This window comes from Sciurus vulgaris (genome assembly GCF_902686455.1).
Source record: "Sciurus vulgaris genome assembly, chromosome: 7".
Classification (NCBI taxonomy): Eukaryota; Metazoa; Chordata; class Mammalia; order Rodentia; family Sciuridae; genus Sciurus; species Sciurus vulgaris.
In genome coordinates, this window is record NC_136467.1 from 16895875 (window position 1) to 16921664 (window position 25790).

A 25790-nucleotide genomic window follows, 5' to 3' on the forward strand; every position below is an offset into this window, starting at 1 on the left:
TGACGAGTCACATCCAGTCAGAAGCTTTGCAATTTATCTCCCTTTCTTTTTTCCTTTTTTCATTGCCAAGAGTCTCAGTGCCTGCATTCACCCAGCTATGAACATACAGAGCTAGAAAGGAAGGACTGGGGGTGTGTCTCAGAGGTACAGTGCTTGACAGGCATACACCACAAAAATAAAAGGTCAGATTAGATAAGGAAAAATTGTTGTTTGAAGCCTCTATAATTTAGGTGTTACTTCAGCATACTGCTATTCTTCCTTGACTAATACAACTTATTAAGAAATTGAATGGGTGGGTGCAGTGGTGCACTCCTGTAATCCCAACAACTTGAGAGACTGAGGAGGATCCCAAATTTGAGGCCAGTCTCCCAATTTAGCAAGACCTTGTCTTTCAAAAAATACTGGGGATGTCCTTCAAGTGTTAAAGTGCCCCTGGGATCAAGCCTCAGTACTGCAAAAAAAAAAAAAAAAAAAAAAAAAAAAAAAAGAAGAAGAAATAATAAATACTCTTTGGAAGTTTGTCTTTTTACTGAAAAAAAAAATCCCAATTGAGGTGTAATTTACACACAATAAAATGCATCCATTTTATGTGTATAGTTGGAAGAGTTTTAATGTATGCACCCATATAACCACCTCTCCTACTGAAGCTTTCCTTTACCTCACCTTGGAACATTTCTGCTTTTTTTGCAGTCCCCAAGAACATAAATACGCTAATCACCATTGATCACCACCCTACTCAACCCTTACTATAGAACCCAACCCCCCCAGGCCTTTATTATTAATAGTATTTTTTGAGACAGGATCTTGTTGCTAAATTGTTAAGGTTGGCTTAGTATTTGATCCTCCTGCCTCAGCCTCTGGAGTCACTGAAATTACAGGCATGTGCTACCATGTCCAGCATGTTCTAGAATTTCCTATAAATGGAATACCACCCATCTTATGCCCTTTGATAAGGTTTTTGCATCGGGTACCAGGGACTGAACTCAGGGACACTCAACCACTGAGCCACATCCCCAGCCCTATTTTGTATTTTTAGACAGGGCCTCACTGAGTTGCTTAGTGCCTTGCTTTTGCTGAGACTGGCTTTGAACTGTGAACCCCCTGCCTCAGCCTCCTGAGCTGCTGAGATTACAGGTATCCTCCACCAGACCTGGACTTTAATACATTTTAAAATTGTAAATTGGCTCTGTAAGTTAGCATAACTTTGTGGTCATTAAGATTAATTCGTACAAACAGAGAAACAACATGTATCCCATTTGTTTACAATTAAAAAAAAAGATTAATTCGTCTATCAGGGTAACTTTTTTTTTTAACATGGAATGCTTCACGAATTTGCCTGTCATCCTTGCACAGGGGCATGCTTATCTCTATCGTTCCAATTCTAGCATACAGAATTGATTTATTTTAGAAATTTTTTTAGTTGTTGATTCACCTTATTTATTTATTTGTATGGTGCTTAGAATAGAACCCAATGTCTCACACATAGTAGGCAAGTGCTCTACCACTGATTTACAACTCTAGCACCCCCGAATTGATTTTTGATTCTAAAAAGATATGGGTTTTTTTTGTTTTTGTTTTTGTTTTTTTTTTTTTTTGGACATAGTCTCACTAAGTTGCCAAGGCTGGTCTGGAATTTGCCATCTTCCTACCTCGTACTTCCTAGTATCTGGGTTTACAGGCGTGCACCCCCGCACCCGGTTTAGGTGAGGATTTTACAAGACTTTAAGCCTCACCACTCATTCTATTTTGTTGTCCATGTATCCTCAGTGACAAACACTGGCACAGAGTAGTTGCTCAGTATTTGTTGCCTGAATAAACGTATTTCCCCTGAATTGCTTGTGTATGAGGCTTTATTAACCGACTGGGATGTGTTAATAATTAAAAGTTTAATTACCATGGACTCCTAGGGGAAGACGGGTCTTTTTAAGTGCCTCCATTCCACTCCATGGGGAGGTAAAGGATGGAGACCGAGACCGGAGGAAGCGACCAACAGCACTGTCCCTTACGTGTCTGTAAATTGTGAGACATATTTTATTTGTTGTCTGGTTATATTAAAACGGGAAGCCCTCCCCCGCCCCAAAATCAAGAAGAAAAAAATTCCATCAGCAGCCTGCCCGAGTATCTTTCTCTACCCCGCCAATTTTAATCCTGTTATGTTGTCACACTGGCCCCAGCCATTCTACCAGGTTCTAAAACGGGATTTGTCATAAACGAGCCGCTTGACCCTTGACACTCACCTGTACAACAGGCACTTTGACTTCCCAACCCCTCTAAGGAGTCGACTGAAAGTCAAATGGGAAGAAAAGCGAGCCCGCGCTCGAAAACGACTCTGAGGTAATTACTAGATCAGGTCTTTGCCAGGCTTAGTTTCTGCGGTGCCCGCCGCGAGGGGCGGCGCGTGAATGCGCAGGCGCGCCCCAGCGCCCGGCCACGCCCCGCCGGTACCGCCCGACGCGCGCACGCCGCCCGGCGTCCTCGCTCCCGGGGCGTCGCCCCGCGTGCGCCGAGTCGCTGAGTCTGCCCTCCGCACCGGAAGTGACCCTGGGGGGGTTTGCCTTCAAACTCGGCGAAAAGAACTGGCACCGGTGGGTAGTGACGGTTAAACCTGGCAGTGCCGGGCCGGGAGCGACAGCGGGCGGTGGGGGCTGTGTCGGCCCTTCTTCCTCGCCGCCCGGAGCTCTGCTTGGCACTTGCCTTCCGCCGGCGGTGGGCGGCGTCCCGCGGCGCCTCGGCCTCGGTAGGTGAGTACTCTAGGGACATCCGACCCCGGAGCCGCCAGGTGAGGGAGGCTGGGCCTGCGTGGAGAGCGCGCCGCCCCTACCGCCTGAGCCTCCCAGAGGCTGCGCCCGGGTCTTGGGTTCTTGCTGTGAGCCCTGACGCCTGTGGCCAAGCCGACTGTCCCCTTACCGAGAATTCCTGCCCTGCTGGGACTTACGGCGAGGCTCCTGCCGAGCCTTGTGTCGACCCTGTAGTTAGAGAAGTTACCGAACCAGCGATCGGGTTTTAAGTTCGTTTTCTTTTTCTTTCTTTTTCTGTTTTTGAACTGGTCCTATCGAGAATTTGTTCACACCCCCAACTTCGAAAACCTCACTCTGAAAAAATTCAGAAAACTCTGACACTGGGATTCAGCTTCCTTTCTTACAGTTTGTGATGTTGGTGTGACGATGTCAAAGATGTGATTTCATATTTAGTTGATTCTGGAGCCCAGCATCCTCTGGGAGGCTTACGGCCCTTTTTGTTTAGGTAGTTGGAACCGTTTAGAAAATTTGACCCTGAAAGCATTTGTTTCATACAGTACATTATGTGGTAACAAATTAAAGATAAACCTGGATCCCTAAGTGCCTCGAGACCTCCTTTAATCATAAGTTGTTTCCTCTTTTAACTGCGAAGAGCTGCTTTTATATTAGTTACTTCCAGCAGCCCAATGATGCTCCCTTTTCTTTTGAAAACTCTTTTATGTCTGCCTCTTTCTAATTGATTGACATTTAGCTACTGCGGAAAACATTCTTGATGTTTTAGAATATGTACATTAGGTTTATTTCATAGTCACAAAGTCACTATGAAAGACACCTTTCCAGGTATCAAGTATTTTTTTAATGTTTATACAGGCGTTAACATACAGCGCTGTTTTCCTTTCTGAAGATGTTTTTTGTAATTAAAAGAATTAGGAGCAAAACTCTTTGTCTTGTGTTTACATTAGCAAATTATGTTTTGTATCATGCCTAAAAACAATAAAGGCAGTGCTGATCAACGTTCAACAATCCTGTACTACAAAAAGCTATATAAAGCTCCTGCCCGGCGCGGTGGTGCACGCCTGTAATTTCAGCGGCTGGGGAGGACCTAAGCAATTCTATGAGACCCTGTCAATAAAATACAGAAAGGGCTGGGGATTTGGTTCAGCGTCTGAGTGCTCCTGAGTTCAATCCTCTGTTAAATTATTTTTTCATTGTTATACTCACTAATATATTCATTTTATTGAGGGTACACTAAAAGAAAGCTTTCTGAATACATACGTAGTAGACTTTTTCTTTTGAGCAATTTCTTTTTGTTGCTTCTTTTTCATAGTGATAACTTTCTTGTGCTTGAGTATTTATCATATGATTATAAAGGTAAGATAAATGTATGCCATACTTTAATTGTTCATGGGTCACTTGTTTATTTTGCTTATTCATAAACATCATTGACTGTCTGTAAATTAGCATATGGTTGTTTTCCGTCCCAGAGATGAACATTCTAAATATTCCTTGTCAGTTTTTTGGCACTTTTAGCCACATACCCATGGTTCATAAAATGCCTACAGGAAAATGAATGGTTGGGTTTTATGATCTGTTTTTGTTTTAGGAAATTTTGCAGATAAATTTTTTGGGGGGTAGGTACCAGGGATTGAACCCAGTGGCGCTTAACCACTGAGCCACATCCCCAGCCACATTTTATATTTTATCTAGAGACAGGGTCTCACTGAGTTGCTTAGGGCCTAAGTTGCTGAGGCTGTCTTTGAACTTGTGATCCTTGTGAGCTTCTGGGATTACAGGTTTGTGCCACTATGCCTGGTGCAGATAAATATTTTTATAAACATTTTTATCCTTCCAGCAATGATCCTAGAATTCTGTACACTTTTTTTGTGATACTGGGGATTGAACCCACAGACTTGCTCATGCTACGGCAGGCACTCTACCACCAAACTACACCCGTAGCCCTGATGTTGATTTTCTTAATCTGTGCTTTTTGTTTCTACTTAATAAGCCAGGGGAAAGGGGAGAGGGGATGAAACCTAGAATAAATAAGGTGATATTTTTCCACTAAATTTCAAGAATTTAAAAGTCTAATTCTGTCCTGTTTTTTGCCTTCAGTGTAATTCCTTGCAATTCAGTCTACATTTGTCTTTAAAGAAATTCCTTTCAACTCATTTGGTGTTCCTTAAATATTTCTTGAATGAATGACTTACGCACATTACTGTAAAAACTGTAGTATCAGTGGAATGCAGCCTAAGATTCCTTAAGAAATTAAAATGGCAGGGTATCTTTTCTTAGTGTGGAATAGGGAGGGTCCTGCATTTGTTGTTCAGGGAGAGAATAGGAATTGTAGAACTCAAATATTTGGGTCTGTTACATGTTCTCTTTCAGTCTCTTTGCTTTTTCCAAATCCTAGAGGAGACTAAAGTTTTTTTTAAAAATTTGTCTTTGTGGAGACACTATACTACATCAGATATTAAGTTTGCTAGAAACTTTGCTGTAAAATTGAGATTTTTATTATTTAATTTAAAATTTCAATTATGGCTGGGTGCCGTGGCACATTCCTGTCATACCAGCTACTTTGGAGGCTAAAGCAATTTAGCAAGACCCTGTCTCAAAATGAAAGATGACTGGGGGTATAGCTCAGTGGTGTGAGACCCTGGGTGAAATATCCAATACCACAACAAACAAACAAATAAATACATAATTTGATTCTGTTACTTGAATTAAAATACCATGTTGTATTTGCTCAGTTTAAATAAGTGAATTTAGTCATTAACTAAATCATAAATACTGAAGTATTCTGTTAGAATAATATAAAGAAAAGCTTACTGAGAGAGAAGGCAGCACAGCCTATGGTTCTCTCTCTCTCTAATGATCTATGTAACGAAGACTGAATTTTGAGACAGTCTCATTTGTATAAGTATTCTATTTAATGTTGAGCCAGTAGGTAGTGTTTATATTTCATAATGATTAACATTTCATCTGTCAGCTTTTTTTTCCAAATAGATTCATTCTTTCAAATACTGCCAGATATTACACTAGTTAGATCCAGTTTCTGTCCTCCTGCAATGTACTTTTAGCCCTGATAAGGACAATGATAAGGAAAGTTGGAGAAACTCATAAATTTACAGTGTTGACATTCACTTGAGGAGGCGTTTTAGACTTAGGTTACCAGAGGAATGGGAAAGATTTTTTTTCTAACATCAGGTGAACTAAGGTTGATTTGATATTATTATCTGTAAACACATTGCTTCTTTCATAGCCAAGGACTTTTTCAGGTCATTTATTAATGTGACCTTGGATTGACTTTATATTTGTTTGTTAGAAAATGTCAATTCTTTGGCTCCGAAAGAAATTTATCTGACTAGAAAGGGAAATTCAAAACACAGGAACTTTGAAGAAGGTGTGGAGTAACTTCTGTGAGTTTGGGGTCATTGAGCCAGCCATTGCCTTCAAAAACAAAACAAAAAAGAATCACCTAGACATAAATAACAATTTTATGTAGTTTGTTGTTGTTTTGTTTTTTTGGTGGTGCCAGAGATTGAACCCAGTGCCTCCTGCTGTGCTAGGCAAGCACTGTACCAGTGAGCTACATTCCTTGCCCTTATTTATTTATTATTTGAGATGGGGTCTCCCTAAATTGCCCTGACTGGCCTTGCACTCTCCATCCTTCTACCTTAGCCTCCTCAGTAACTGGATTTATAGCCTTGCACCACTATACCCAATTACTGTAGATCTGTAGGGGCTGGGTGTTGGGTTCAGTGGGGATTGAGCCTGGGGGTGCTCTATCACTGAGCTACATCTGCAGCCCTTTTTATTTTTATTTTCAGACAGGGTTTCGCTTTGCAGGCCTCCTGCCTTAGCCTCCCAGATTTCTGGGGCAGTAGGTGTGCATCACTGCATGTGGCTTCTAATGTAAATTTTTTTTTTTTTTAATGAGAGAAAAGGAATTAAAATCTGGAGGAGTCTGTTAAGGAATGGGGGCGGGATGATGGAGGGTGTGATATTAGAAACCTGATAATCCAAGCCCCTCTCTCAGGGGCTGTATTACTTCCAGCAGCTGACCCCAATTATACTAACACCATAGCCCTAATTAGGTGTCACTGTAGGACAAGGATGCCTCCAGGGAAAACTTAATCACACAGTAATCAAGCTGTAATCCCAGTTTGGTAGGGATGAGCTGAAGATCAAGGAATGTGAAGAGTGTTTAGAGTCCGGTCTGGAACAAAGTAAGAAATCTTGGTAGTTAAAGAAACCCTCGTAGTATTCATGCATTCCTTCACTCACTCAAAGGTTTATTGAGATCTGCCATGTGCTAAGATGGTTCTGGGTACTGGGGATGTATCAGTCAACAAAAGAGAGCCCTCCATGATCATGACCATGGAGCTTTTATTAAGATGGAACATTATATCAGTGGTCATGACTCCAAGGAGTCACTATTTAGGTAATGGAAATTTATTTTTTCTTTTTTTTCTTTCCTTTTGGACATCAGATGCCCAGTCTTGAGTTACTCGTAAACCTCAATTCATAGTATATTGCTTCATAACACATTACTCCATATCTTAATGGCTTAAAACAACAGACCTTTATGACCTCACAGTTTCTTTGGATCAGGAATCTGGGCATGATTTAGTAGGTTCTTCTGATTCAGAGTCTTTGACAAAGCTGTAATCAAAATGTCAATCAGAGCTATAGTCATTACAACAGAAGGGGATTCAAGCTCATTCCATTATTGTTATTCAACTCCCTGTGGGCTTTTGGACTGAGGGTCTCAGTTCCTTGCTAATTATTGACCTGTGGCCTCCTTCAGTTCTTTGTCATGTGAACCTCTGTGTAGGGAAGCTCACTGTGTGATAACTGGTTTCCCTTTGAGTGGGCCAGAAAGACTGAGCAAGATGGAAGTCACTGTCTGAAAAGTGAAATTCCATTATTTTTGCTTATTTGTTAAAGTACACATTTAAGCAGAGATAATTACAAAAGGGTATAGATACCAAGAGGCAGATACCATGGAGAGTCATGTTAGAGACCCAGGGCATCTAAGATGGCTGAAAGTTTTGTTGTTGTTGTGTGTATGTATGTATGTATTTATTGTTTTACCCTATTCTTCATCCAGTTTCTGCATTCAAATTTCCTTCCCCACCCTCCATAGGCCAATGTGTGCTATATATACATTTATTCTTGGCTGTGTATGTATCCTTTAAAAATAAGTGCTTATACATTATATGTATTTTTTAATTATTGAAATGCTATTGAGATTTAGGCATTGTTCAATTTTTTTTTAACCCAACTATACAGTTTGATGATCTATCCATATTGCTATCTGTAACTTGTTGATTTTTTCCATCTGCTCTGGTATTCTACAGTAGGTATCCATAACATTCCCCTAGCAGGGAATCCAACTAGGCTGGCTCCAACTCCTTGATTTCTCAAAGAGTTCCATCATTAACAGACTTTAGGGATCTGTGTAAGTCTTTCTCTGGAACATTTACAAGAGTGAAATTGATTCAGGAGTAAAGAAAGTAAATATACAGACCATAAGGCACTATTGTCTTTTGTATCAGATTTAAACTTTGTTGTGTCACTTGGTCTTAACCATGGGTGGGGTGGGGAGTTGGGTGTCAAGAAGCACAATTTTGGGCTGGGGATGTTGCTTAGTGGTAGAGTGCTTGAGGCTCTGGGTTCAATCCCCAATATCACAAAAATATAAAATGAAAAATAAGCATTAGCACAGTTTAGAAAATCCCTCTCATGTGGTACATATCCACAATGGAATATTACTCAGTCATAAAGAGGAATGAAATTCTGGCATTTGCCAGTAAATGGATGGAACTGGAGACTATCATGCTAAGTAAAATAAGCCAATCCCCCAAAAACAAAGGCCAAATGTGCTCTCTGATATGTAAATGCTGATTCACAGTAGGCAGGGAGTGGAGTGTTCACTGAATGGGACAGGGGGGAATGGGGGGGGCGGGCAATGGGAGAAACAGTAGAATGAATCAGACATAACTTTCCTACATTCATATAGGAATACAGGACTATTGTAACTTTCACATCATGTACAACCACAAGAATGGGTTATACTCCATATATGGCTGATATGTCAAAATACATTCTAATGTCATGTATAACAAAAAAGAACAAATAAAAAAAAAAGAAAATACCTCTGGCTAGAATAAATTAATCTAGTTAGAAGGGTCCCCACTTAGAAGATATCTTCATTAATCTATAAGACACATCTATTTGGATATCCTACTGAGGTACAAAAGGAGTAAAAAATAATTCTCTTTTGTAGTTCTGTCTCTTCTCAGCTTTCTTCTAATCTTTCATGATTTCTTCACCATTTTAGTTTCTCAGACTTGAAACTTCATTTATTTTAAACAACTTATACACACAGGGAGTTCATAAGTAACAATATCAGTTCTTTTACCAGTGCTTTTTTTTAATATTTTAAAAAATATTAAAATTTTTTAAATTTGCTTTTAAATTTTTTAAATTTTTAAAATTTGCTTTTCTTTAATATTCTGATAGCCCCAATCATAATTCAAATTGTTGCACTCTAAAAAGCACATAGATGCTTCTAACTTTGAAATTCTCTTTTCTGTTTGGTCAGTAAATAATGGCAATCACTGTCCACATTAACACAGTCAACTTTTATAAATGCCTACTCTATTTATGTCTATGTCCATATATTCATATTCTATTCTACTAAGTGCAAAGATTAGGCTAGGTCCTAATATGTAGAAAGTTTCCAGAAGGATGCATTTAACTTTAATTGAACACTGACTTTGCAAAATAGAAATAAGTAGTTACTATCCCAGTTTTTTTTGTTTTTTTGTTTTGCTTTGTTGTTTTTTTGTGCTGGCAGTTGAACCCAGGGACTCTTTACCACTGAGCTACCTCCTCAGCCCCTTTCTCCTTTTTTTTTTTTTTTTTTTTTTTTTGGTGGTGGTGGTGGTGGTGGTGGTGGTGGTATCAGGGATTGAACCTAGGGCATTTAACCACTGAGCCACATCCCCAAACTTTATCTTTTGAGACAGGATCTCACTAGGTTTCTTAGGACCTCACAGAGTTGCTGATGTTGACTTTGAACTCATCATCTAAGCCACTGGGATTACAGGTGTGAACCACTGCACCCAGCCCCCTTCTCTATTATTACTGTTCTTAAATTTGAGACAGGGTCTAACTAAATTGCTTAAGATTTTGCTAAATTGTGCCACATGCCTGGCTCCTATCCCAGATTTAAAAACAGAGGCTTAGAAAAAAGTAAGGGTCTTGACAAAGGTGGCAGAATTATAATTCTAACGAAGACTTTTATAATTTCAAAATGCATAGACTTTTTGTAACTTGATACTGCCTCCAAAACAGGATGTAGCATTCAACTTTGGTTCTGCAGATGTTTATGTATGTGATACTGGGAATTGTACCCAGGGGCACTTTACCACCAAGCTACATCCTGGTCAGTCCTTCTACCTTCCTACCTATTTATTTATTTATTTATTTATTTAGTTAGTTAGTTATTTTGAAACAGGGTCTTACTAAGTTGTTGAGGGTCTCGCTAAGTTGCTGAGAATAGCCTTAAACTCGTGATCCTCCAGGTCTGCAGATGTTTAGTAAGATCATGTGGCATGCACTGAGGCTATAGTCTCATACTTTTTCAGTACATATCCTGTTTTCAAAGACTTAGTTTAACCTGGGCATGGTGGCACATGCCTGTAATCCCAGTTACTCCAGAGGCTAAAACAGAAGGATCACAAATTCTAGGCCAGCCTGGGCAACTTGGTGAGTTCCTTTCTCAAAATAAAAATGAAAAGAGCTGGGAATGTAGCTCAGAGGTAGTTTCTCTGGGTTCAATCCCCAATACTAAGAAAAAATAAAAAAAACCCACGAACTCAATATAGCAGAGATAAGACATATGGAGTAACTATAGACAAGTACCAAGGAACTTTGGAAGAGGAAACATTTATTTTTGAACATAGGAATTGGGAAGTAGACAACTGAGAGAATTGCTGTCTGAACTGGTCTGTGACACATCGGTAGGGTTTAGGGTTTGGATGTCAGAAGTAAGATATTTCTTTAAGGAATGGAAAGGGTAGGAGCAAATGTATAAGGATTGAAAGTACTATCTGTGTGAGCTTCTTGAGTAAACGCCGGAAACTAGAATTTTTAAAAACTCTATCTTACTTATTTTTAAGAGACATGTATAATGAAAATGGTTTCCCCCCCCCCTTTTTTTTAGCTTACAGTTGAGTATGAGTCTTCTTATGATTAGTGAGAATGTAAAATTGGCTCGTGAATATGCATTGCTGGGAAACTACGACTCTGCAATGGTCTATTATCAGGGAGTTCTTGACCAAATGAACAAGTATCTATACTCAGTCAAAGACACGTACCTCCAGCAGAAATGGCAACAGGTGAGGATCATGATACTATAAGTTTTAATGGCTATGTACATTGGATCTAAGAGAAAATTTAGATCCAATCATCAATGCTACATAAAGTTCCACATTAAGAGTATATGGTTTATGTAGAGCACTTGCCTAGCATATGCAGTGCCCTGGGTTTGATTCCCAGCATTGCAGGGGAAAAAAAAGGAGTGTATGGCTTATTACATGGATTTGTAGTGTTACTTGAAATTTTTTAATATATTAATAATAATCCTCTTTTACTTTTAGTAGTATTATAAGCTCTACTTAATTATTCTGTTAAAATACATTTTAGTTTAGAAGTTTTAGGAAGTAATTTTTTGATTAAAAATTTTTTTAGATTAGATTTTTACCTAAAATTAGAGTTGACTATATTAAGCTATTGTTGAAATTGCAGTTGATGCGCAAATCTCACTTAGGTACCATATTCCCTATAGAACTTTTACAATGCAGATCATATTTGAATACCATTTGAGGAACTTTAACCACTGAGCATCAACAGAAATTTATAGGTAGAAACTATAGAATTTAGGAGTCCAGTTGAGGGTGACATTTGTAGAAAGGTTCATCTGTCACAAGAGTAAAGGAGTGTTACAAAAATTAATGGTCTTTTTGAACTGATCTTCTAGATGGAATATTATTCCCTAAGTCCTTTTAAAATATTATATTGTATTTGTCTTTGATTTCTTAGTAGGAAATATTCTATCTCTTTGGACTTAACTTCTTCCTCTTCCCCTAAATCTGCTCTTCCATATCCTTTATATTACCAAAAGGGGAAAATTTCATTTCATAAATAGTCTTCAGTTTGTGCTGGACTTGGTGTGTGCTTGGTGGTACCCACCTGTAATCTCAGCAACTTGAGAAATTGAGACCAAAGGATTGCAAGTTCAAGGCCAGCCTCAGCAATTTAGTGAGATTCTAATCAACCCTCTCTCAAAAGGAAAAAAAGACTGGGGATGTGGCTCAGTGGTTTAGCACCCCTGGATTCAATCCCTGATAATAAAAAAAAAGTCAAGTCTATTAGTGAAAGACTTTTTAGACTTTTCGTTGTTAGGCCAGACACTTTTTCTTGAAAAGCTAAGATTTTGTAAAGATACATAAAATTAAATCATTTAAGTTTTTTTTGTTTGTTTGTTTGTTTTTTTTTTTTTTTTTTTTTTTTGGTTTTGTTTTGAGTACTGGGGATTGAACCCAAGGGGGCTGCTTTATCTAAACTTCATTTTAGTACCTACCTTTCTCTCCCTCTCCCCCTCTCCCCCTCTCTCTCTCTCTCTCTCTCTCTCTCTCTCTCTCTCTCTCTCTCTCTCTCTCTCTCTCTCTCTCACACACACAGAGGATTTTTTTTCATTTTAAAAATTTTAGTAAAATATACATAACAAAATTGACCAAGTAAACCATTTTAAGTATAGTTCAATAATAATAGATTAATAATGTGTAATCATTACCATTTATAGCTTTTAAATTGAATCAAGACTGCCATTTAAAAATACTTTGGTTGTATGTAAATTGAGACATTTGTCTTTTGAGTCCATATTTTTGATATGAGTTTTAGTAACCAAAAATTGTTACTTTCTAATTTATATTGAATCCATGAGATTTGAGTTATGAAATTAGTGGGTTTTGGTCATTAAATAGCATAAAAACTACCAAAGGGCAACTTGCAAATGTTTTATTTTTGTCAAATGTTAACATTAGTTAACTTTCAATTTGTTACACAGTTGTAATAAAGACTAAGTAACAGTTTAATTAACTGTTTAATACATTTTATCAGAATTAATTTTGCCATTGAAAACAGAATTAAGGAACCATTATTAAAATTTTGACAGAATATGTGGATGTGCTTTACTGGATATATGGTAACAAAATGGAGGTTTCTAACATCTCTAATAAATGATGCTATTTAATGTTGGCCATGGTTTATTAGTTACAGAAGTTTAAAAAACATGTTATTTCTTTGAAACTAGGTTTGGCAGGAAATAAATGTGGAAGCTAAGCATGTGAAGGATATCATGAAAACACTAGAGAGCTTTAAACTAGACAGCACTCCCTTGAAAGCTGCACAACATGAGCTTCCGGCTTCTGAGGGAGAAGTTTGGTCCTTGCCTGTACCTGTTGAAAGAAGGTAAGTGGAGACCTTTTAGAAAACCAGTTAGTTGGGTGTGATGATATACACCTATAATCCCAGCATATCAGGAAACTGAGGCAGAAAACAAGTTAGCAAAACCCTGTCTCAAAACAAAAAATTTAAAAAGATTTGGCTATGTAGCTCATTGGTCAAGCGCCCCTTGGTTCAATTCTTAATACTGCAAAGAAAAAAGAAATCAATCAGTCCAAAAAACGGAGCATTGGTCATATCTAAGAGGAAGACTGGTGGCTGACAGATAAGAATGGGAGGGACATTCTGAAATGCCCTTTTATAATTATTGAATTGTGTACCTTGTGATTCTGACCTATTTCAAGAATTAACATTTTGGTGGAAATAAGTCAAAAATATGCCTTTGTGCCCAGGCTAGGTGGCACACGCCTGTAATCCCAGTAGCTCAGGAGGTTGAGGCAGGAGGATCAGAAGTTCAAAGCAGGGGCTGGGAATATAGCTCAGTTGGTAGAGTGCTTGCCTCACAAGCACAAGGCCCTGGGTTTGATCCCCAGTACCAAAAAAAAAAAAAAAAAAAAAGTTCAAAGCAGCCTCAGCAACTTAGGGAGGCCCTAAGCAACTTAAGGGAGCCCTGTCTCAAAATAAATAGTAAAAAAGACTGGAAACATGGCTCCATGGTTAAGGACCTCTGGTTCAATCCCCAGTACCCAAACAAAAACGTCTTTGTAAATGAGCTGAACATTAGCAGAGACAATGTTATCTTATGGAAGGAAAATAGGGCTGAAAGAAATAACTGAGCTCCGTTTCTGTCTTTGCTACCATCTCTGGCTTTGGGAAACTAATAGAATTTTTCAAACCCTCAGGTTTTTCTTAGGTGAGGAAGTAGTTATGCAAACAGTGTTTCTTAAACAAGCTTTCTGACTACTACTATTTAGTATAAGCTAAAATTGAAAAATGGCTTTTTTTCCTTCTTCTTTTGCTGTATACTGGGGATTGAATGCAGAGGCACTTTACCACTGAACTACATCTCCAGCCCTTTCTATTTTATTTTTTTATTTTGAGACAGGGTCTCACTAAGTTGCCCAGGCCAGCCTCGAACTTGGGATCCTTCTGCCTCAGCCTCCCAAGTCACTGGGATTATAAGCATGTGCCACCAGGTTTGGCAAAATGTGGCATTTTTAATTCACAGAGGAAAAATAAAAGATAAATGTCTGTTTTAGGGTTTCCTCTAGCATCTTCCCCCCAGTTTCCTATAACCAAGTGCCTGCAAATGAACAAATTAATGAAATTGGTAGTTACTGAAATGTTTTCAATAGCCAATTATGCTTAGTTTCACTGCTAATTTTTAACTGACAGGCGTGCAGGTAGATGTCAGTTATCTGTTTCACACACATAAAAGATTTCCAAATTTGTATTGTGGATTTAAATATATAAATGTGTCACGTCTTTCTGGAAGGAACATTGTGACTTCTGGATTCTTTGCCCCCCCCAACCAACTGGCTTGAGAACCTTGCATTTAGGACATGACTTAGATGGTTTTCAATTTGAACATTCTGTCATGGTAACTTTTAGACTTTGATTGTGCTGGATATTGAGCATCCAGAGTATTCTGAGTACTATTTAGGCTGCTATGTTATTTATTTCTCACAATTAACCTTCCAAGTAATTCATATATTTTGTATAATTTAGGAAAAAACGAAGCTACATTATGTTTAGGTAACTTTTTCCCAATATTACAAAACCAATAACTGATGGATCTAACATTTGAGCCCAGATATATTGCATTTTATAATAATGATTTCACAGCTGGCTCTCTGCCATAATAGTCCTCAAACTAGCACACATGCGATCTCTGGAAAACAGTTAAAAAAATGTGGATTTGGGAGGCATCACTTTGAGGGAATCTGATATGTAACAGCAGGTGAAACCCAGGAATCTGCAGGTAATTCTGATGCCTCTGGTCCATGAGTCACATTTTGAGAATTCCCATACCAAAATATGCCTGCATTTAAGATCAATTAATGACTCTTGATTCTTAAAGAATCAATTTTATCAGTTCCAGATAAAAGTATTAATTCTTTTATCATTTCTTATATCTGTTATTGATTCCTTTTATATTTTGAATATGTACTATCTTTTTCCTTGCACGTAAGCAATTTCATACAAATTATATTTTCTGTTACATTTTATAATTCACTTTTTAAAAAGTACAATGGGCTCATTAAAGAAAAATATAGACAGGTACGGTGACACAGTCCTGTAATCCCAGGAGCTTGGGAGGGTAAGGCAGGAGGATCTGGAATTCAAAGCCAGCCTCAGCAAAAGCAAGGTGCAAAGCAACTCAGTGAGATTCTAAATGAAATATAAAATAGGGCTGGGGATGTGGCTCAGTGGTCCAGTGCCCCTGAGTTCAATCCTTGGTACCCACCCCACAAAAAAAAAGAAAGAAAAATAGGAAGATTCATGGAAGTAGGGAGGAAATCATAGTTATTCTAGCCTACTTCTTTCTGGTTTTTTTTTTTTTTATGACTTGTTTATTTTCATAGTAGTAGTTGTAATATCCATAATTCACAACAGTCGTACCTTTTTAAATTTAATTATTTTGTTATAGGGATTGAATCCAGGGTGTTTAACCACTGAGCCACATCCCCAGCCCCCCCCCCCCCTTTTTTTTTTTCCTATTTTATTTAGAGACAGGATCTTACTAAGTTACTTAGGACCTAAGTAAGTTGCCGAGACTGACTTGGACCTTGTGATTCTCCTACCTCAGCCTCTGGAGTGGCTGGGACTACAGGTGTGTGCCACCGCACCCAGCAACATTGTACCTCTCTAAGGAAAAGTTAATAGGCAATAATCACTGCGTATTTACTATGAGCCAGGCAGTGCATTAATTGCTTTATATAAATTTCTGATGAGGAAACTTGATCTGAGGTACATTGATGTGTTCTTTATATGGTAAGCATTGATGATTTAGAAGCAATGTCAAACGTTTTTCTCTGCCTCTTTCTAAAGTTTCTAAACATTGTTTTCTACTCTTCTGGGTGGATGTAACCTGTGTAGTTAACCATGTACTGATTGCTTGTTTTCCATTTTTTCATTATTATAAATAAAGTTTCAGTGAATGTCTGTGAGTAAACCTTTTTCCACATTTTTTTTTCTTAATTTCAGAAATAGAAATAAGGATAGATGAGGTGTTTTTGTTTTTGTTCCTTAAACAAGCCACACATATGAATGCTTCGTGCTTTCACTTCCCTTTCCTTCTGCTCCAATATTTGGTAACTTGTTCTTTCATTTTTTTCAGGTCTCCACTTAATGCCACCTGAGAAAGGCCACCTCTCAGACTCTTCTCCCTGCTACTACCTTAAGCTAGACCCTCCTGTCTTTTTAACATCTGTCACCTACAAACATCTCCCTGCACTTTGCATTTTATCAGTATCTCTTTTTCACTGTTAGTCTAAAACTGAACCTTTTCAGTGGCTTCTTGTTGGCAGTTGGATGAATCCACTGCAAGTGTTTCAAAAAGATTAGTCTTGAACTGGTTCATATCATCTGCTTACCAAACTACCTTACCTGTAATACCGTCTCTTAATCCTCACCATTACCTGTCAGACTTCTCTCTTTCTCTCTCTCTCTCTCTCTCTCTCTCTCTCTCTCTCTCTCTCTCTCTATATATATATATATATATATATATATATATATATATATAAAATTTTTTGTTGTTGTACATGGACACAATACCTTTATGTGGTCCTGAGGCTCAAACCTAGTAACTCACATATGCTAGGCAAGTGCACTACCTTTGAGCTACAACCTCAGCCCAGGCTTGTCTCTTTATAATCCTTTACGTTGGTTGAGTTCATTTTTATTTCTTTGCTTTTCTTTATTGATTTTCTTGTCTGCAATTGTTCCCTCTTGTCTAGTTCAAGTCCTGTGTTTACAGGCCCGGGTTATTTTTCTGTCTTCATGAGGCCGTTTCTGTTTGCTTTGGCATTAGGTCCGTTTCACATCTTCTGGTAGACTTCTCTAGTCTTAAATATCTTCTTTTGGTTGAAATATACTCTGAGGTATTTGAGGACAGGATCCCCTTCCTTTTTTATTTTTGCCCCTTTTTAATGGCCCCAGTGATGTCTAGGAGCATAGTAGCAGCCTAATAAATATTTCAGATGTCCAAATTCTGACACTGAAATAAAGATGATGTATGTAAACATACATGAGTTCTGTAACTGTCCACAGCTAGTGCTTATACCAGTTTTTTAAAATGGGAAAATGATTAAAACTTTATTAATTAAAGCATGATAATTATGATGTATTTTAAATAAAATGACACCAAATTGCTTATATACAAGTGGATGAATGTAAATTCAATATTTGTGCCATTTTCTTTTCTCCTTCTTCTTTTTATTCATTTGGTACCAGGGGTTGAACTCGGGGATGCTCAACCTCTGAGTCACATTCCCATTCCCAGTCTTTTTATATTTTCTTAGAGACAGAGTCTCACTAAGCTGCTAAGTACCTTGCTAAGTTGCTGAGACTGACTTTGAACTTGCAATACTCCTGCCTCAGCTGCCTGAGCCGCTGGGATAACAGGCATGCACCACCACATCTGGCTCTGTGCCATTTTCTTTGCCTTTTTTTTTTTTTTTTTTAAATAAAACACTCTTCTCTGATAATTGCTCTTTTTTAATTTTCCAGCACTTAGGCTAATTTTTCATTCATATTTTATATACAGCAATGTCCTTTTTAAGTTGGTGCCCATTTCTTTCCCTTCGTTATTTCTATAATGTAACTCTCCTGCATTTGTCTCATTAAATCACAACTACCATATCAGATTGAAACTTCAGGTCTTAGGTTTCAATATTCTGAGATTTGTTTATTCCTGTCTTGCTGTTCAGTTTTTACCTTGCTTTCTTTAGTTCATGACTTGAACTTACATTCTGTGTTCATATTTGAACTAACTCCAGGATATGATGATGATTTTAATGATTTTTCTTTGATTAGACCCTCACCAGGACCTAGAAAACGCCAGTCTCCTCAGTACAGTGACCCTAAACCACATGGTAACCGCCCAAATACAACTGTCAGAGTTCACCGTCCATCTGCACAAAATCTTCACAATGATAGAGGGAAAGCTGTTCGTTGTCGTGAAAAGAAAGAACAGAATAAAGGAAGAGAGGAAAAGGTAAATGGTACTGATATTCACAAATAAAAGAGTTAATTTTTTATCTTTAAAAATGAAGACTTTTTAAAATTTTTGTTATAATCGGTTATACATGACAGCAGAAGGCATTTTGATTCATTGTACCCAAATGGAGACAACTGTTCATTTCTTTGGTTGTACAGGATGAAGAGTCATACCATTCATGCAATCATACAAGTACCTAGGGTAATGATGTCAATCTCGTTCCACCATCTTTCCCACTTCCCTGCTCCCTTCCCTCCCCTCACTCCCCTCTGCCCAATCCAAAGTTCCTCCATTCATTCCCCCACCCCCCCCAACCCCCGCCATTATGGATCAGCATCCACATATCAGAGAACACATTTGGCCTTTGGTTTTTTGGGATTGGCTTATTTCACTTAGCATGATATTCTCCAACTCCATCCATTTATCTGCAGTTGCAAATGCCATAATTTTACTCTCCTTTAAGACTGAATAATATTCCATTGTGTATATATACCACATTTTCTTGATCCATTCATCTATCAAAGGGCATCTAAGTTGGTTCCCTTGTTTAGCTATTGTGAATTGTGCTGCTACAAACAGATGTGGCTGCCTCACTGCAGTATGCAAACTTTAAGTCTTTTGGGTTAAAAATGGAAGACTTAAAAAAAAATACAAAAAGGAAAAAATGAAGACTATACAAATTTCAGTAAGTTTTAATGATCAGTTTGCCAGAATGGTCATAAAACCTTTGACATCCTACACCCAGGCTGGGAGTTTTCCCTGTCACCATTCAACAAATACTTTTGGCTGTTATTTGTAATTACATTTTGATATTGTTTCAAACAAGCAAATAAGCCTCAGGAATGGCTTGAAGAATTTCCATATATTTGAACTAATTTTACCAATTATTAATACTTTGCCTGTTTTGTTTTTTATTTATTTTTTTAAGGGGAAATTTTCTTTTTTTTTAATTAAATTTTTTTTACTTTTACAGACTGCATTTTGATTCATTGTTTTCAAATGGGGCACAACTTTTCATTTCTATGGTTGTATACAATGTAGATTCACACCATTCATGTAATCATATATATACATAGGGTAATACTGTCTGTTTCATTCTATCTTTCAATCCCCCACCTACTCCCATCCCATTTTCCTCTACTGCATCCAAAATTCCTTCATTCTTCTCTCCCCCCACCCCCCTGCCCCCTGGCCCTCCCATCATATATGGTGATCCACTTATCAGAGAAAACATTTGGTTTTTTGGGCTTGGCCTGTTTCACTTAGCATGATATTTTCCAGCTTCATCCATTTACCAGCAAATGTCATAATTTTATTCTTATTTATGACTGAATAATATTCCATTGTGTACATATACCACAGTTTCTTTATCCATTCGTCAGTTGAAAGGCATCTAGGTTGGTTCCACAATCTAGCTATTGTGAATTGAGCTGCTATGAACATTAATGTGGCTGCATCACTGTTGTATGCTAATTTTAAGTCCTTTGGATATAAACTGAGGAGTGGGATAGCTGGGTCAAATGGTGGGTCCATTCCAAGTTTTCTGAGGAATCTCCATACTGCTTTCCAGAGTGGCTGCACCAATTTGCAACTTCACCAGCAATGTACCAGTGTGCCTTTTTCCCCACACCCATGCCAACACTTATTATTGCTTGTGTTCTTGATAATAGCCATTCTAATTGGAGTGAGATGAAATCTTAGGGTGGTTTTAATTTGCATTTCTCTAATTACTAGGGATGATGAGCACTTTTTCATGTATTTGTTGGTCACCTGTGTATCTTTTTATGTGAAGTATGTGCCCAGTTCTTTAGCCCGCTTATTGAATGGGTTCTTTGTATTTTTGGTGTAAAGTTTTCTAAGTTCTTCATAAACTTTGGAAATTAGGACTCTGTCTGAAGTATGTGTGGAAAAGATTTTCTCCCACTCTGTAGGCTCTCTTTTCACATTATTGATTGTTTCCTTTGCTGAGAAAAAGCTCTTTAGTCTGAATCTATCCCATTTATTGATTCTTGCTTTTATTTCTTGAGCTAGGGGGTCTTGTTAAGGAAGTCTGGTCCTAAACCAATGTGATGGAGATTCGGGCCTACTTTTTCTTCTATTTGATGAACAGTGTCAGGTCTAATTCCTAGATCTTTGATCCATTTTGAGTTGAGTTTTGTGCAGGGTGAGAGATAGGGGTTTAGTTTCTTTTTACTGCATATGAATTTCCAGTTTTGCCAGCACCATTTGTTGAAGAGACCATCTTTTCTCTATTGTAAGTTTTTGGCACCTTTGTCTAGTATGAGATAACTGTACTGATGTGGGTTTGTCTCTGTGTCTTTTATCCTGTACCATTGGTCTGCCTGTCTATTTTGGTGCCAATACCATGCCATTTTTGTTACTATTGCTCCATAGTGGAGTTTAAGGTATGGTATTGTGATACCTCCTGCATCACTCTTCCTGCCCAGGATTGCATTGGCTATTGTGGGTCTTTTGTTCTTCCAGATGAATTTCCTGATTGCTTTCTCTATTTCTATGAGAAACATCATTGGGATTTTCATTGGAATTGCATTAAATCTGTGTAGCACCTTTGGAAGTATGGCCATTTTGATAATATTAATTCTGCCTATACAAGAACATGGGAGATCTTTCCATCTTCAAAGGTCTCCTTCAGTTTCTTTCTTTAATGTTCTGTAGTTTTCATTGTAGAGATCTTTCACCTGTTTGGTTAGATTGATTCCCAAGTATTTTTTTTTTTTTTTTTTTTTTTTTGAGGCTTTTGTGAACAGAGTTGTTTTCCTCATTTCTCTTTCAGATGTTTCATTGCTTATAAATAAAAATGCTTTAGATTTATGTGTGTTGATTTTATATCCTGCTGTTTTGCTGCATTCATTTATGAGGTCTAGAAGTTTTCTGATGGAGTTTTTTGGATCCTCTAAATAGAGAATCATGTCATCAGCAAATAGTGACAGCTTGAGTTCTTCTTTTCCTATTTGTATCCCTTTAATGTCTTTGGTCTGTCTAATTGCTCTGGCTAGTATTTCAAGGATGATGTTGAATAGAAGTGCTGAAAGAGGGCGTCCCTGTCTTTTTCCAGTGTTTAAAGGGAATACTTTCAGTTTTTCTCCATTAAGAATGATGTTGGCCATGGGCTTAGCATAAATAATCTTTACAATGTTGAGGTAAGTTCCTACTATCCCTATTTTCTCTAATGTTTTAAGCATGAAGGGGTGTTGTATTTTGTAAAACACTTTCTCTGCGTCAATTGAAATAATCATGATTCTTCATCTTAAGTCTACTGATGTGATGAATTACGTTTATTGATTTCCAGATGTTAAACCAACCTTGCATCCCCAGGATGAACCCCACTTGATTGCGGTACACTGTCGTCTTAATATGTTTTTGTATGCAATTTGCCAGAATTTTGTTAAGGATTTTTTGCTTCTATATTCATCAGAGATTTTGGTCTGAAATTTTCTTTCCTCTATGTTTCTCTGTCTGGCTTGGGTATCAGGATGATACTAACTTTATAGAATGAGTTTGGAAGGGTTCCCTCCTTTTCTATTTCCTGGAATACTTTGAGGAGTATTGGAATGAGTTCTTCTTTGAAGGTCTTGTAGAACTCGATTGAGAATCCATCCAGTCCTGGGCTTTTCTTGGTTGGTAGGCTTTTGATGGCTTCTTCTATTTCATTGCTTGAAGTCGATCTCTTTTCCTGGTTCAGTTTGGGAGGATCATTTGTCTCTAGAAATTTGTCAATGTCTTTGATCTTTTCTATTTTGTTAGAGTATAGATTTTCAAAGTAACTTCTCATTATGTTGTGTATTTCAGTGGTGTCTGTCATGATATTTCCTTTAATATCACGAATTTCAGTAATTTGAGTTTTCTCTGTCCTCTTTGTTAGTGTGGCTAAGGATCTATCTATTTTGTTTACTTTTTTGAAGAACCAACTTTTTGTCAATTTTCTGAATTGTTTCTTTTGTTTCAGTTTCATTGATTTCAGCTTTGATTTTAATTATTTCCTGTCTTCTACTACTTTCTCTGTTCTACTTTTTCTAGGGCTTTGAGATACAATGTTGCCTTTTTATTCTTTTCTTGAAAGTGCTCTGTGCAATGAATTCTCCTCTTAGTACTGCTTTCATAGCGTCCCAGAGATTTTGATGTGTTGTATCATCATTCTCATTTACCTCTAAGAATTTTTTTATCTCCACCCTGATGTTTTCTGTTATCCACGTTTCATTTAATAGCATATTATTTAGTCTCCAAGTGTTGGAGTAATTTTTTTAATTTTGTCATTGATTTCTAATTTCATTCCATTGTGACCTGATAGAACACAAGGTAGTATCTCTAATTTTTTTTTTTTTTTTTTCGCTTTTACTAAGGGCTGCTTTGTGGCATAACATATGGTCCATTTTAGAGAAGGATCCATGTGCTGCTGAAAGAAAGTGTATTCTCTCATTGAGGGATGGAATATTCTGTATGTCTATTAAGTCTAAGTTATTGTGTTATTGACTTCTATGGTTTCTTTGTTTAGTTTTTGTTTGGAAGATCTATCCAGTCGTGAAAGTAGTGTGTTAAAGTCACCCTGAATTATTGTGTTGTGATCTCTTTGATTCCTAGAATTGAGGAAGATTTGTTTGATGTACATGGATGCACCATTGTTTGGGGCATAGATATTTAGGATTGTTATGTCTTCCTGATTTATGGTTCCCTTAAGCAGTTTGAAATGTCCTTCTTTATCCCTTCTGATTAACTTTGGCTTGAAGTTCACCTTATCAGATATAAGGATTGAAACCCCCGCTTTTTTACTGAGTCCGTGTGCGTAGTAGGTTTTTTCCCATCCTTTCACCTTTAGTCTGTGTGTATCTTTTTCTGTGAGATGAGTCTCTTGAAGGCAGTATATTGTTGGGTCTTTCTTTTTAATCCATTCTGCCAGTCTATGTCTTTTGATTGATGAGTTTCGGCCATTAACGTTCAGGGTTATTATAGAGAGATGATTTGTATTCCCGGTCATTTGGGCTTATTTTTGGTTTTTAACTTGACTTGGTTTTTCCTATAATTGGGTTTTCCTTTAAAGTAGTTCCTCCCTTTGTTGACCTTCATTGTTGTTTTTCATTTCCTCCTCATGGAATATTTTCTTGAGAATGTTCTTAGCGCAGGCTTTCTATTTGTAAATTCTTTTAACTTTTGTTTATCGTGGAAGGATTTTATTTCATCTTCAAATCTGAAGGTTAGTTTTGCTGAGTGTAGGATTCTTGGATGGCAACCATGTTCTTTCAGAGTTTGAAATATGTTGTTCCAGACCCTTCTAGCTTTTAGGGTCTGGGTTGAGAAGTCTGCTGATAATCTGTATTGCTTTCCCCCTATATGAAATTTGATGCTTTTCTCTCACAGCCTTCAAAATCCTATCTTTATTTTGTATGTTAGGCATTTTCATTATAATGTGCCTTGGTGTGGGTCTGTTGTGATTTTGTGCATTTGGTGTTCTGTAAGCCTCTTGTATTTGATTTTCCATTTCATTCTTCAGGTTTGGGAAATTTTCTTATATTATTTCATTGAATAGGTTGTTTATTCCTTTGGTTTGTGTCTGTGCCTTCCTCAATCCCGATAATTATTAACTTTGGTCTTTTCTTGATGTCCCATAGTTCTTGGAGGTTTTCTTCATGATCTCTTAACCATCTTCTGTGTTTGATCAACTTTATTTTCAAGATTAAATATTTTGCTGATTTTAGGTCCTTTGGGTATAAACCGAGGAGTGGGATAACTGGGTCAAAAGGTGGATCCATTCCAAGTTTTCTTAGGATTCTCCATACTGCAAATAAATGGATGAAATTGGAGAATATCATGCTAAGTGAAATAAGCTAAGCCCAAAAAAAACCAAAGGCCAAATGTATTCCCTGATAAGTGGAGAGTGATATATAATGGGGGTGGGGGTGGGGAATGAGAGAATAATGGGGAAACTTTAGAATATGTAGAAGGAAATTAGAGGGAGGGGGGTATGAAAAATGGTGGAATGAGACAGCCATCATTACCCTATGTACATTTATGATTACATGAATGGTATGAATCTACATTGTGTACAACCATAGAAACGAAATTATGTACCCCATTTGTGTACAATGAAACAAAATGCAGTCTGTGAAAAATTAAAAACTAAATAATAAGAATAATAATAAAAAAAGATTAAATATTTTGTCTTCATTGTCTGAGGTTCTGTCTTCCACGTGATCTAGTCCGTTAGCGATACTTTTCATTGAGTTTTTTATTTGGTTTATTGTTTCATTTCAAGGATTTCCGCTTTGTGTGTGTGTGTGTGTGAGAATCTATCTCTTTGTTGAAATGATCTTTTGCTTCCTGCAGTTGCTCTTTCAGCTGCTTATTGGAGTGATCATTCATTGCCTGTATTTGTAATTATCTCATCCTTTGCTTCACAAATCATTTTAATTATGTATATTCTGAACTCCTTTTCTGACATTTCTTCTACCATGCTGTCACTGGATTCTATTAATGTAGAATCTTGGTTTGTTTGGATCATCTTATTCCCTTGTTTTTTCTTGTTGTTCTTGTATCTTACCCTCTAGCAGTGAAGATCTGGGGTATCGCAGTTTCCCTCCCCCCATAGGCTTATAGTGACCCTATAGATTTCCAAAACCTCTTTTTTAAGGGGGAGATCAATATTAGCACCCAGTACAGACAATATGCAGCCCTAAACCAAATAGCCCCTATGAAGACATTAACAATATTGTCATAATAAGCAGAATGAGTTCAAGTATTATCTACAGTATAACAGATTTGCAATAAGGTCTACAATTTCTAATGGAGGACAAAGAGGATGGGGGGGGTGTTGGATTTAACTGTTAGTGGATTAGGAAAAGCGTGTATAGAAGTTCTAGGTCTTAGAGTAAAAGTGTAATCAAAAGAAGTTGGTTGTTAGCATGAGAAAAGGGAGAAAGAGACTCTGACAAAAAGGTAAACAAAAGGAAAATAGAGCAAGAAAAGTAAAGAAATAAGAACTTAAAATTTTTCAAAAAGAAGAAAAAAACCCCTGCACTATAAGAGTCATATAGTGTTCAATCCTCCCAGTCTTCAGTAGCCTGATGTGTGAGAGGTACCTGACAATGAGCTTCCCGTCTCCAGCAGGCGTCTCAGGATGGGATTTCCCCACCTAACAATGGGAGCTACAGCTTCCAAGATAATACAAGATGGCTGTTCTGAGTTCCAAATGTGTTGGCAAATGGGGAGCTGCGGCTCGGGGTGTGGGCGTGGTCAGCCAGGGTCCTGGAGGTGGATTGGGGTTTGTCAGGCAGGGCTTTCGGGTTGAGGGGTCCTGGAGATGGGGCTCTGTCAGTCCGACCAGGGGTCCTACAGGTCCTGGT

The 25790-nt window shown here is 37.7% G+C and overlaps 1 protein-coding gene across 3 annotated transcripts in view; it reads left to right on the forward strand.

The window, feature by feature from the left end:
- Window positions 1–2477: 2477 nt before the first annotated feature.
- The window catches only part of KATNA1 (katanin catalytic subunit A1), a 39589-nt gene continuing 16276 nt past the window's right edge, over window positions 2478–25790 (forward strand). Inside the window, exons 1-4 of one of the 3 annotated variants that reach the window (XM_079146871.1) lie at window positions 2478–2741; window positions 10972–11146; window positions 13123–13280; window positions 18252–18432. In XM_079146871.1, the coding sequence (XP_079002997.1) occupies window positions 10985–11146; window positions 13123–13280; window positions 18252–18432 (501 nt within the window). In that variant the 5' untranslated portion in view covers window positions 2478–2741; window positions 10972–10984. The remainder of the gene's footprint in view (window positions 2742–10971; window positions 11147–13122; window positions 13281–18251; window positions 18433–25790) is intronic. The other 2 variants (XM_079146869.1, XM_079146870.1) reach the window with 2 other exon arrangements.